Here is a 14,714-nt window from a genome sequence, read left to right on the forward strand (position 1 = left end):
TGGCCCCGGGTGGGCGTCTATTTCATTTTCTCCTTCTATTTCTCTCTTTTCTCCTGTTTATTCTCTTTGCCTGCCAGCTTTGCCTTTCCCTCTTCTGCCTAGCTATTGGCCATTCGGCTCTTTATTAGACTAATCAGGTGTAAGCTCTTTGTTTACCAATCAGGCAAGGTCAACAGATGCAACACATCTTTATGTAATTAAACAAATGCAGCACAAACAAACGTAACACATCTTTGAGGCAGATTGGTGTAATATATACAAACTAGATTGTAATGGGTGCATAGTAGGATAGAAGATTTATTCTTTTTTTCTAATGAGTATTTATTATTTGATCTTGTACAAAAACTGTTTCACAACAGAATAGACATTAAGTTCTCCATCATTAAGAAATGATTGTCACATTCGTACAGTTTTAACTTTTTTTTATTTATCTCATTGTATGCTTAAAACCCTCATTTCAAATAGGTACTGTAATTGAGCATTGTGTGCAAATGAAAGTTAGGTATGTAAAAATTAATGAGTCAGAGATTATCAGTGAAAAGGAGCAGAGCACTAATTTAGTGCCAACCACCAGACTTCACTCAATACCCTAATCATTTTGCTGTCTCCCCCCCATTTATTGTGTTCCTGTGACCTTTACTCTGACTCCTTACCATTTCTTACCATCATCCTTAAGCTTATCTCATTTCTTAGTAGATCATTGTAATACTTTTTGAAGAGAAGCTAATGCAGTAATATAAAAGGAATGATAGCCAACTGCCTTGATTTACTCAAAAATTTCCAGTTAGAGCATTTTAAAGTTCCATGTTCTGAGAACCAACTTCTGGGACAACTGGGAACAGTGGTCACCATTGTTCTGTACTTGTCTATCACTTGTTTCTTTCCTTAGCTGAGATATGAATCCACAAATCTTGCTGCAGTTTAGGATTTTTTTTAAATAAATTTTACCCAAATTTGGGGGAAAAAGACAAGTTTATTTATTTTAGATTCTTTTTTCTTTTGTTTAAAACTAATCATTCAGAATAGGTTTTTTCACATGCAGCTAAATTTCTGGGGGCTGACAAGATGGCTCCGTGGTCCTCTAGCTGCTCTTCTAGAGGACCTGGGTTCAATTCCCAGAACCCACATGGCAGCTCAATTCCAATTCCAGGGGTCTGACATCTTTACACATACATACATGGAAGCAAAACATCAGTGCACATAAAATAAGAATAAATAAATCATTAAAAGAATACTTTCTGATGCATATAAATCATATGAGTAGGATTGGTGTAATGCATACAAACTAGATTATAGTGTGTGTGCAGTAGGATAGAAGATTTATTCACTTTTTTCTAATTGGTATTTATTATTTGATCTACAAAAACTATACATTATGCTTATAAGAATTATTACTATTTTTAGAAATACTATAGAAGAATTTTAAATTCTTTAACACATTAGTTAAATAAGGACTAGTATGAATATTCATAGAAAACACATTTTAAAATAATTAAGAACAGGGAATGTAGGTTGTATTCAGCAAGGCAACTGAGCTTCAGCATGTGCCTCGTTTTAACTGTGGCAAGTTAGAGGGGCTGAATAAGGAATGTGTTTAGAAGAGGCACAGAGAGAAAAGAAAGACCAACCACAGCAGAGAAAAAGATAAGAAGAGACACTCTTGAGAGTTCTTGGTCGGAGTTAATACTCGGGACTTAATACTACTTAATGCAAATTGGGCTTTATTTCTAGGTTGTAGGTTGGTAGAAAAATAAAAGAAGGATGCAAGCAAATGTATCTGAATTTGGATAAAATAGCTTAATTTTTGGAAAATAGTTTAATGGTATAGTTAAGGTTCTTTTTATCGCTCTGTAAGTAAGCTGAAGAAACAGTTACTGTTCAGAAGTACATTTTGTTTGGAATGTATTGCACATTCAGTTCAATCAAGTAATCTGTTGAAGTGCTATATAAAAAGATATGTCTGCTGTGGTTTCTGCTTTGAACATAACTTGCTCACTTACATTTTTGATTATATAAAGCATGGCCATATTGCAGATGTTGTGTACATATTTGTATGACTTGTATCTAACCTACCTATGTTCATATGTGGCATTCTCTATGTTTCACATTAACTTCAGAGTTCTGAAAAATACTTTGAATGCCATATTAAGATATCTACTCCTTAAATAAAAGTTAAGTATTCTGCACCTTGTTAAGGTGCTTTTCACACTTTGTATGCAGCTGTATGATCATATCTCAATTCACACAGATCTCCATGTGATAATACTATAGCTGAGGTTTGAGTAGGAGGGTCAACTACACTGGTATTCTTAATTGTGTTGGCTTTGCCAAAATTTCTTGTTCCCAGAGCATCTCATAACTCGAGATGTATGATTTTTGCCAAAGGTTAAATCTTTACAATTCTCTTTGTTACCTATCAATTAAAGTTGAGTTCAGAGACTCCAGCTTTATAACATGTTTCACTTCACTTTGGGATTCTTTTTCTTTTTGTGTTTAAAAGAGTTGGGTTTTTTTTTTCATTAGTAAGAAATACAAAGGGAATTATCTTCTCTTAGAAAACTCAAACTATCAAAGGAATGTTTCTGTAAGCAAAAAACAGTATGCTAACTCTCAAGGGAATATTGAAACTGACAGTAGATGATATGAAACTTGGGTTTGTGTAAATACTTTACAGTACAAAGTATTGATGTTGCTTACTGAGATTTACTCTGATTAGTCTTTTATCATTAGAACTTAATCAGAAATGGTTCTTAAGGCTGACCTACTTTTTCCACTGATGTTAAAGTCAGTAATTTTTTTCACAACAAATGTTTGATAAAAGATCCTTCATTTTACATGTGAAGTTATAGGACTTGCAAGGCCTGACAACTCCATTAAATATATCCGTGTCTCTTTCTAGTACTTTATTAATCATTTTCTGAAACTGTTCTCATGTTGAAACTTACAGAATGATTTATGCTGTTTTTACACAGTTGGAGAATTTGATGCTGGATAAAGATGGCCATATAAAAATTACAGATTTTGGACTTTGCAAAGAAGGAATCACAGATGCAGCCACCATGAAGACATTCTGTGGTACCCCAGAATATCTGGCACCAGAGGTAGGCCTAAATTCCATTTAAAGGAACAATAGCACTGGTGTTTCTCAAGGAGAAACAATATATTTTTTCAAATTGCAGTACTCCCTACTTAAAAAAAAAACAAAAACAAGATTTCATTCAGAATTTATTTTGCCTTTAACTCATTAATGAGGTATTTTCAGGCTACAGATGTGGAAATTAAGTTTTTTGATTTCTAATAAAGTTTTTAATATGTTAAAGTTTGTAATGGTTTTAGTAAAGTAGATTAAATCATTTTTTCTTGGCTATATATTTTATTTTGTCTTATTTCTTTATATTTTACTTTGCTTATGAAAATAGAATAATGGAATAATTCAATAAGCATTTTATAGTTTTTTAAACAATCTTGGAATTTATGAAGAAGCAGCGATTATAGTACTTGTTGGTGTACATGCTTAACTACTGGAAATTGGGTTTTTTTGGAAAATGAAAAAAAATCACTTATATTTTGGGGCTCATAAGAAAGGAGGAGGAGGAGGCTCCCAATCCATGAAGTGATCATTAGTTTATTTAAGAATCTATTGTGTTTCTGTCTGTTTTGCGGATTTTGTGTGTGTGTGTGTGTGTGTGTGTGTGTGTGTGTGATATGCCAGTGTAGGAGAAAGATAGAAAATGACTGCTCTCAATGAACTTCTTCTATAGGACAGAAACTATATGTGTGTGTGTGTGTTTGTGTGTGTGTGTGTGTGTGTATTAGTTTCTCATTAGTTTCTCATCCTTTCTCTCTAGGTTCTTCTTGTAACTTTTTCAACATTTCATGTAAATAAAATTACATTCTATGTCTTGCTCTTCCCTTAGCAAATTGTCTTTGAGTTTCACCCACATGTACCCATTTTGGCTGGTAAGGAAAATGCTGCTAAGATCATCTGTGTGTCATCTCATTTTTTGCCCTTTTTTCAAAGGATCCACATCACTTTGTCATATGTTTATTCATTGAAGCTGTTGTAAACACTCACAGACTCAGACAGTACATACATAGATTATACCACCCATTACAGAGGAGCATGTGAGGTGGAGTTACTGCAGATACATTTGGGTAACAAAATCTTCCATAGGCTACATAAGGGCTGTTTGCTCAGATACATGAGTACTAAGAAGGAGGAAACCAACAAAGAGGAAGAGGAAGGAGTACACAGGGCAGTCAGAAAGGGTGGGAGCTGTACCAATGGCCCCACTCCCTTAGAGTGCAGGAAAAACAGTGTGGCTGATGTTAAAGATGAAGGAATCTTTCTTTGATGAGTAGGATTTCTGTTATTAATCTTCACTCTGTCCCTGTGACATTTGAAATACCATGGAAATATAGTGAAACTCATTTTTCATTTTAGTAATCTGAACCCAGCTAGGGGGGTATTATGGGGTAAACAATAATTCAGGGTTCTTTAAAAAACAAAAAACATATTTATTCTTTGAGAGTGTCATTTATGTAAATAATATATTTTGGTCATATTACTCCTCAGTACTTCCCGGGAGGATCGGGATTCTAATTAGGGTTGCTAGACCACAAAGCCTACCTTCTCATCTTCAATTATATGAATGATGGCCCGACAGGAAACGGTAATCAGAAGAAATTAGAAATTAGAATAAATTATGTATTTATTAGCATGTTGCCTTACAGTATTAGTTTTTTAAACTAGGAGTTCAATTAGCATTTCAAAAAACCTAGTAATTATAAATAAGTGCTAATACTTAAAATATAGTACATTTCCAAGTATTGTTGTCTAGCCAAACATGTAATTTTCTCTGTTATAGAGGCTAAAGTTTAAAATTCTGTTTTTGTGAAAGAAATGAAATTTTAGAAAGGATGTTTTGTTTATTCAAATATAAAATCATATTTTCTGTACTAGTTTTGTTTTTGTGAGAGTCAGAGAACACATTCTTTGTTTTTCTGGTATTCAGTTGCCTTTGCTATACATTTGTGATGAATGATGGCACCCCAGGTTTAGAATACCAAAATTAGTTATGTCACAATTAGGAGAAATTATTCTGGAGAAGATAAACATGTCTCATTTGAGAAGCAGATGATCTTCTAAGAAACAACAACAACAACAAAAATACTGTTTTCTGTGGAGACATCAACTGAAAGACAAAACCAAGAACTGAATGTAAAGAGACTTGTTTCTAAGAGTTACCAGTACTCAAGAAACCATGTTTCTTTAAAAAGACATTAAGTAGTCATTCTACATATTTAATATTTTTATTTTAGTGTTTGTGCATTTATGCATGTGTGTGCATGGACTGGCATATACACGTGGCAGTCAGTGGGCAGCCTTCAGACACTCATTCTCTCTTTATACCACATGGGACCTGGGATTCAAACTCAAGTTTGTCAACTTTTCAGCAAGCACCTTTTGCTTCCTGAGCCATCCCCTGGTTAATTCCTGCATATCTTTTTAAAGTATTAGAGCCTTTAAAAAGCAATTTGTTTATCCATCTGTGATTGATACAGATATTTTATTAATTTAAATTTTGATACATTTATAGAAAAAAGTGGTCATTGAAGTTTTTTTTTGTAGATGACAGACTTCGAAACAACCAGATTTTGAAGTGTAAATTATGTGTCCTAAATATCTATATCTTTTACTACATTTTTGTTAAATCGGAATAATGGAGGAGGGTCATCTTTCTATCTGTTGCTTTTATTGGTTAATTAATAAAGAAACTGCTTGGCCTTTGATAGGACAGAAAATTAGGTAGGCAGAGTAAACAAAACAGAATGCTGGGAGAAAGAAGCTGAGTCAAGCAGTCGCCATGATTCTCCCACTCCAGACAGACGCAGCTTAAGATCCTCCCTGGTAAGCCACCTCGTGGGGCTTCACAGAATATCAGAAATGGGTTAGATCAATATGTAAGAGCTAGACAATAAGAGGCTGGAACTAATGGGCCAGGCAGTGTTTAAAAGAATACAATTTATGTGTTGTTATTTCGGGTAAAGCTAGCCGTGCGGGAGCTGGGCGGCGGGAAGCGGCTTGCTGCTCCTATTACTACATCGGAATATCTTGGAATATATTTACCGTACTTAAGACATAAAAATGTACTTTCATATTCTAGTCATCAATTTGTGCCATGTCATTGGATGATATCTATTTGTGGAGTAAAGAAATACTGAATACTTAACAAGCTTTTAGGCATTGTGGTAGGTAGGTGCTAGGTATACAGAAAAACTAGGAAATGATTTTCTTCAATTATCTTTTGGTTTAGTAAAGTGATAGAGTATAATTAATACAGGTTGCTGCTCAGGAAAATAACATCTACAGTTGCATATAACAGTGGAAGACCAAATAAGCCCTCCTGGGGAGTGTGGCATAGGGACCCTAACACAGAATAGGAAGGGAGCGAGGATGGACATGTGGCTCGTGGTTGCGATGCAAAGGAACTCATTTGGAATCCCTTGGGTAAAGGAGTACCTGTGAATTGTAAGCCAGGGATGTATTACAGAGGGATTTACATGGTCAGCTAGAGAGACTGTCTCATGCTGAAACTAGCCTTTCTCTTTATTTTCAGATAGTGTCTACCGTGTTTCGAACCTTTCATTTCTATTCTGCATCATTCTCAATGCTGATCTTTTCTTGCTGCTCTTGTACAAGAATCCCATTGGTGTTCTCACTTCTGCTCTTTGAGCACTGTCTACAGATTGTGGGCATCATGCAGCAGCCTTCCTTTCAACCTGCATGCTCTTCTTTTTGGTTTTTCTATCTGATTGTAGTGATTGCTATTTAAAGTTGGATGGTGTGAACATCAAAGATTCCTCAAAAAGCATATGAGAAGTCATCTAACGCCAGTTTATTAAATGTTCTTTATATCAGACTTACAGCACATTTAGGTAAATGCTTATATTTAAATGGACTCTGATTATTATTATTATTTGGTAAATATCCCCTGAAAAGGTAATTTTCTAGATAAAATACTATTAATTGAAAAATGAATACCTAAATAAGTGTTTTCTCTTAACCTCTTTTGATGAATAATGACGTTTACAATATAATTCCTTTAGTGGTAGTTTTCTGATAGGAAGATAATCTTTGAGGAGATTATATAGATTAGGATCTGACAAACTGTAAACTAGACATCACATTGTGCAGCATCTCTGGAAAGTCATTGATATGTACAGCTTTAAATGAGTTCATTTTTCTTGTTGTAGTCCAAGGAAATAAAACCAATCTATTAGAAAATTATAGACCATAAGATGTCTTGAGAGGATTCTGTTTTTGTAGTTTGTGCTGGGTTTAAACACCTATAAATTATAAAAGAAAATAGAAATCACATATATTTTTTTAATTTCATTATTTAGTTTGGATCCTATTAAATCCAGATGATTTTATGCAGTGCTAATTATTTGTAGTCTCAGCTTTGCTCTTGAGTTAGCAGTACCTGCTCAACTTTCCAACTGTAAAACAGTTTGAAAATCAAATGTAGCTTACATGCAAGACCCAACAAAATTAAAAGTGTTAAGTGCGTTTTGGCAGTTCACTTTTATTGTGCCCAGTCCTCAAATGTACCAGCAGATAATCATCTGAATGTTAGTTATTTTTCACATGCTTATGTGATCACACAAAAAGTACATGCTAAAAAGAAGCAGATGGTGACAGATGGGCAAGGTTGAGGAAGGTGGTTTGGGGAACCCAGAGAAATGCACTTCTGTAATAGTGTAAAAATAAAACTATTTGATAACCAACTTAAAAAAAAAACACAGAGATTCTAAAATGACCTGATTTTTGAGAAATGTATAATATCTAGCTGTGGTTTTTTTGAAAATTGAAATAGGAAATTTTATTTTTCTAAGTGTATAAAGTGCATTTCCCCCCTACTGACTAAAATGTAGTTTTAAATTCACTCTTTTTATTTCTCAGAGCCCATTTCTAAAACATTTGGTTATTAGAATTCTGTATATTTTTCTTTTGAAATCTATGTCTAATATCTGATATGAAGTATTGAGAATATATGAAATGCTTCTGAAAATTGATAACTTTTGGTAAAGAAATCTGTTTTATTGTAATAAATCATAGTACACATGAAAATTAACTACATTAAATTTTAAAATCAGAAATATGCATTAACACCGGGCGGTGGTGGCGCACGCCTTTAATCCCAGCACTTGGGAGGCAGAGGCAGGCAGATCTCTGTGAGTTTGAGACCAGCCTGGTCTACAAGAGCTAGTTCCAGGACAGGCTCCAAAACCACAGAGAAACCCTGTCTCGAAAAACCAAAAAAAAAAAAAAAAAATACAGGGCCCTTCCCCACCTCTACCCTGGGGGGGAAAAAAGAAATATACATTAACTTCCTAAGAAGTAAGTAGGAACATGGAAAAGATGAGTGTGAGGCAATGTTGGTGAAGGGACAGAACGTCTGGGAGACTCTTCCAGTATCATCTTTGGGAACTCTGGGTGAGAGATGAGTGTGGCCAGTTACGTGTGCTTGCATCTTTAATCTGCAGGCAGAAATAGTAGTGTGCACAGTTACGTTCAGTGTAGTCCTTGAACAGGTTTTTGCTATATCCCAAAATGTTATGAAATTATTTTACACTACAGAGCCTTGTGAAAAAGTGTTATTTTAAAACTTCCTTTTTCTGACAGTCTGGAAAGATGTCATCACTAATATTACCAGGAAGTTAAATACTTTTAAGTCCCATCAGGGGCATAGTAATTAGTTCCGGTTGTTGTCTGCTTAATAGTTAGAATTTATATTTAAGAATCTCTATCAGATGAATTGGCTTGTTACTTGATTAAATTTATGCCTTTACTATGGTCCTATTATGGGTGACGTTAACAGTCATCCCAAAGTCACATAATTGAGTATGTTTAAACGTGAAGTCAAATAGAATAAATGCCCCTTAACTTTTACAGCTAGTGCTTTTTACTAATTTGGGAGGGTGTTTGTTTGTTTGTTTGTTTGTTTGTTTTGTTAGCTAAATCCCACATAAGCTTCTTTTTACACCTGGCTTTTGTCTTGAGGGATTTTCCTAATCTGACTTTGGTTTGCTTTTGAAATTGTGATGTTAGTTGCCTTTAGGCATTTGTAGACTGCTAGGAGGTAACATAAAACTTAGAGCAATAGCATGACATTTATGGATGCCACATTAAGAGTTAGAGCAGTTGGCATTAAATAGAAAATGTTATTTGAAATAGTAATATGAAAAATATTGACAAACCATGAAACTCAAAATTTTATGAATTATAAATTATTATTACTTCTTGAAACTGTACTCTTAAAATCTGAATAAGAAAACTTTTGTCATTTTTTTATCAAGTGCCAACTTGATAAAATATCAAATGATGTGAGGAATAGAGAAATAACCTTTAGAAGTGATGAAGTATATATATTGATGTTTTTACATAACATATATATCAGTTACCTGAAATGTGGGGTTACCAAAAAAAAAAATTTGAAAAAGTGGTAAATTGGTTCATCCACGTTCACAGTTTACTTTCACAACATAGGTGTGTAGACAGTTTGTTTAGATGTTTGATTTTTCTCCCATCTGTTCTGTCAGGATTATTGATTGAGCAGCAAGCCACTCCAGGGCATACATCGTCTCCTTATAATTGGTAGCCTTGGGTGCATTGTTTGGCCTGACTAGCAAACTGAAATAGGTGTCCATTTACTTACAGTAAATTTTATTTGGTAAAATAATACTGGAAATAAAATGTTTTTGAAAATGCCTATTATGTTAATGTTGGAAGCATTTACTTGATAATGTCATTTTGAAATACACAATTTTTAAATATCTTTAAATTACTGTTTAAGAGTTTGTCAATTTAAAATTGTTTTTCATTTACCTACCATTTTTAAAAAATAAGTGTAAGTATTTTCATCAGCTGTTAACAAATGTTTGGTGTTAACTGATGCCTGCTTTAATATGCTTGAATATTAGGTTTTATTATGTCTGAGAGTAAAGCAATTTCTGGGTTCTGGTAGGAAAATTGAAACCCAGCCTGTTTCTTGGAGTTTGTGCTGTTTGACTTTTGATTTTATGTGGTCTCTCCTCACTTAATGGCATATACTTTTTCTTTTAGTACATTTTCTTTTGTCCCTTGCTTTTGTGGAAATTGTTTTGAGTGGACAGGCTACATCTAAAATTACAAAGGGCATTAGGATGGAAGGCAGCACTAAATGTCTACACCCTTGCTGAGGTAAAAATCTATGTCATTTTAAGGTAAGGCGTACTTAGGTCATTTCACCAAGATCAGTTTATTTTTTTTTTAACTGACGTCTTATCAGAATATGTTCTGATCTGCAATTATAGCCTAATAAGGTGATAGACTAGGTTGAATGGGACTGAAGTATACTTCCCTCTTACTGTGCTTTTAGACCACTGTCTTTCATACCCTTAGCAATTTCACAGTGACCGTGAAATTGATGAGCTGGTTTGCTACAGAAAAGCCATCATTTGAAGTGAACAGAGAGATTTTTAACAATTACCTTAAAAAGTGCAAATTTTACACTACTAGAATTTTAGAAAAAGGAGTTTGAATAAGGAAGAAAAACTGTTTTCCCAAAAATAATATAAAATACATATGTTTGGAATAATTAATTTCATTTGAAAATTTAACAGAAAATATATAATATGAATAGTAGAGTACATTTCACATTGTGTCTGTGTAGCATGTAACAGTCATTTTTATCTTGATTTCTTGAACATTTCACCTCACAACTTACATAAAATATTTCTTTGTTGTTGATAGCAAAGGTTCTTAAGAGTATGGCTGAGTTGTTAGAGTGTGTTCCCAACAGTGCTAAAGTCTGCATGTCAGTAATACAATTTATTATATCAGGATTGTTGACCATAAAGAGATACAGCAAACAGTTCCAATTTCGTGATCATGTATCTGTATGTCAGTGAAGGTCCATGTGTCAGATGAAAAACCACCTATGTTAAGAATGTGTTTATTTTAAAAAGTAAATAAAATGTATTACATTTTATCTAACAGTTCTTTCTTACAATGTAGTTTTGGTTTTCAGTTGCTATTCTCTTCCAAATGAAACCCTCTTTTTATGTACTCCTGCCCTTCTGGCTGAAAACCAGGTATTTAAACAGAAATAAAGGATTGCCAGTTTTGCCAGCTGGGGATGAGAACCCGGCTGGTGAAATGTGGGTTCAGAAGGCAGTTAATCCAGCTTTATGCTTTTTATGGTTTTATGAAAAAAGAGGTTAAAAACCACATTTGGCTCCTTTTCATGTATGCCACTGTTTTGTTGGTATTGTAGGAATCCAGTTAGAGATTAGTTAGGTTTTTGTTTTGTTATTGGGTAAAATTCTGTATCACTTAGATAAAGATAAAGGTCTAGAAAACTATGCACTCCACTGTGAACTTTGAGATAGTCACTGTTACTTTAAAAGGTCCATAATATATTTTAAGAAATAAAAAATTCCATAAGCTTCCTGAGGCTATTCTTTGTATTCTGTTTGTTCCCATATTACTTACTCAGATGCATCGAGTTTGAATGTTTTGTCTATTAAAAAACTAAAGTTTCTCTCTGAACATGGCAGACAATGAGGGCTGATGAGAAGCCAAGGACAATGGCATTGGGTTTTGATCCTACTTCATGTTCTGGCTTTGTGGGAGCCTAGACAGTTTGGATGCTCACCTTCCTAGACCTGGATGGAGGGGGAGGACCTTGGACTTTCCACAGGGCAGGGAACCCTGACTGCTCTTCAGACTGGAGAGGGAGGGGGAGAGAAGTGGGGAGAGGGAGAGAGAAGGGGGAGGAGTGGGAGGGAAATGGGAGGCTGGGAGGTGGCGGAAATTTTTTTTTCTTCAATAAAAAAAAAAGAAGAAAGAAAAAAAACCTAAAGTTTCTCTTTCAGAAAATATTTTCTTTAGTTACAGTAACCAGGCTTTTGATCTTAAGTTACAGATGATTTTCCTGATTTCTTTGACAATAAAACAACTATATGGTTGAAGTTTTACATTCTGCCCTTCATCTTTAAATCATTCTGCTCATATGCCCTTTGTAGTAGTTAACTCTACTGTAACTATCAGAAATACATAAAATTCAGTAAAGCATTTGATTAATTCAAAATAAGAATTTTCTAGTTGATGTAATTTATATTTTAGATCAGGTTTTCTCAAAGCTTGAAAGGGTCAGATAAACTGAAGTTTAATATTAATTCAAATGTAGTTATCTAAATAAAGTACTGGACGTTGTCTCTACGTGAGGAATATTCCATTGAACAAGAGTCACTTTTGCGGTGAGGGTATAACTTAGTGGTAGAACACATGGCCTACCTACCTTGCACAAGGCCTTGGGCTCTCCCGTTGCAGTTCCATGCTGGGGTCAGCATGCAAGTAAGTGGCCGTGTTTGGATTTGAAGAGAGTGTTTTAATGTAGCCAAGTGATATCTTTGTGCCATAACTAAATTGTTTTTGCATCATATATATACATATGGACATATACCACAAAGATTCCATAGTTCTCTCTGTCTCTGTCTCTCTCTCTCTCACTCTTTCTCTCTCTCTTTCTCTTTGAGGCAGGGTTTCACTTTGTAGCCCTGGCTGTCCTGGAACTTACTTTGTATGCCAGAGATCCACTGTCTCTGCCTCTTGAGTGCTATGCCACCACACCTGGCTAAAGTTTGTTGTTTCTGAGGCTTCAGATATAAAAAAAGATTATATTTCAGAGCAGTAAATACGGGTACTCATTTCCTTCATTATTTTCTGAAAGACTTTAAAGATATAAGGGATCCCATAAGTTGTCATATTTATTGTTTTACAGCCACACTCTATACTATCATCCTTTAAATTGTTTGGTGTTTTCATCTTTCACTGTTTGATTTGTATTATTGTCTTTAAATTTTTTTTTTAGATTTTGTGTGTATAAATGTTTTGCATGTTTGTTTGTGCGCGTGCACGCGCGCGCACAGCATTATGGCCACCAGATGCTCAAAGAGGAGGATGTCTAACCCCTTTAAACTGGAGGTACAGAGTTTTGTGAGTCAACAGGTGGATTCTGGTACTGGAACCCACCTCTTCTAAGCACTCTTAGCCACAGAGCCAGTTTTCCACCCCGTTTTCTTTCTTGTTTTAAACTTAATTTTTAAAGTAAAATGTACAGTGCACAATATGTGATCTGTCACCAGCATGGCCTAATTTTTTTTAAGTTGTTGGAAGGACTCAGAGTGTGAAATGCAGTAGACCTAAAAGAAAATAAGCAAACATACTAGCTGATGGTTTTCATTTCGTTATGTAGATTTGGATATACTTCAAATTCATTTAAGAAAATCTTTATGACTTTTGCTTTTTGTACATTGAGTGTTTCTGAATTTATATTAACTGTTTTATATAAGTAATTGAAGGTTTTTTTGTTTTCATATAGAATTTACTTCTTTTGAATGATACTTTAACCGTTAATGTACATGGACTAGGCATGGCACTTCAGAGGCAGACAAACAGATCTCTATGAATTTGAGGCCAGTTTAGCCTACATAGGAAGTTCCAGGCCAACCTAGGCCATATAGTGAGAATGGATGATGATGATGATGATGATGATGATGATGATGATGAACAACAATAATGATAATTTTGCTGGTTTCACTTCTAGGTATTAGAAGATAATGACTATGGCCGAGCAGTAGACTGGTGGGGCCTGGGTGTTGTCATGTATGAAATGATGTGTGGGAGGTTGCCTTTCTACAACCAGGATCATGAGAAACTCTTTGAACTAATACTAATGGAAGACATTAAATTTCCCCGAACACTCTCTTCAGATGCAAAATCATTGCTTTCAGGGCTCTTGATAAAGGATCCAAATAAACGGTAAGCCTTGATATTAGTCTATAAATTGCTGATAAATTTGGTTAGAGTTCATGATTTGAAAATAAATTGAAATATACATGATTCCAGGAATCATTGTGTTTGGCATAGACATTTTCCCACTGAGATACTGACTTATTTTTAAGTCCATAATATAGAAGAGTTTAAAAACACATAAACTGTTTCTTAATTTGAAAATATTATACAAACTTTTCAAATAAGGACTTTTGAGAAATCTTTATGTATATTATGAGTAAAAAATGTCTTAGTTACCTTAGGAATGAATGGAAGGGTTTCTTTTTTTTTTTTCTCTTTTTTTTTTTTTTTTTTTTTTTTTTTTGTCCCTAGGGCTCTATGTTTCTCCTGATTCACATCATAGGAAAAAGGCTTGTTTGTACTCTTTCTGCCACTAATCCAGGCTAACATTTCTATTTTTGTTTGTTTGTTTGATTGGTTGAAGATTTCTCTGAAGCTTTGGAGCCTGTACTGTACTCACTCTGTAGACCAGTATGGCCTCGAACTCAGAGAGATCTGCCTGTCTCTGCCTCCCAGATGCTGGGATTAAAGGCACCCACCACCAGTGCCCGGCAACATTTCTCTTTTTTGTTATTTTTTTTCAGGTATGGCTGAAAAATTGGTTGTAAGGCGAGACACTGTAATTTTGTTCTTACAGATATGTTTTGGTTAGGATCTAAGCTCTCTTACAGTCTTTACTGCTCAGTTGTTGTATTTTGTCCATTTATGTATTAACTTACAATATACTCACTAGTTATATGTGGAATAATTTGTTTATAAAATAACCCATAACTTGAGGTGGTGTTTATCTTCTCCACCTTCCCATAATGTG

At 34.5% G+C, this 14,714-nt stretch overlaps 1 protein-coding gene across 3 annotated transcripts in view; it reads left to right on the forward strand.

Annotated features, from left to right (window-relative positions):
* Akt3 (AKT serine/threonine kinase 3) overlaps positions 1 to 14,714 on the forward strand; it is a 244,109-nt gene that overhangs the window by 201,912 nt on the left and 27,483 nt on the right. For all 3 annotated transcript variants that reach the window (XM_057770332.1, XM_057770331.1, XM_057770333.1), the window contains 2 exons: positions 2,973 to 3,101; positions 13,656 to 13,870. In XM_057770332.1, coding sequence (XP_057626315.1) covers positions 2,973 to 3,101; positions 13,656 to 13,870 — 344 coding nt within the window. The remainder of the gene's footprint in view (positions 1 to 2,972; positions 3,102 to 13,655; positions 13,871 to 14,714) is intronic.

This window comes from Chionomys nivalis, chromosome 5 (genome assembly GCF_950005125.1).
Source record: "Chionomys nivalis chromosome 5, mChiNiv1.1, whole genome shotgun sequence".
Lineage (NCBI taxonomy): Eukaryota > Metazoa > Chordata > Mammalia > Rodentia > Cricetidae > Chionomys > Chionomys nivalis.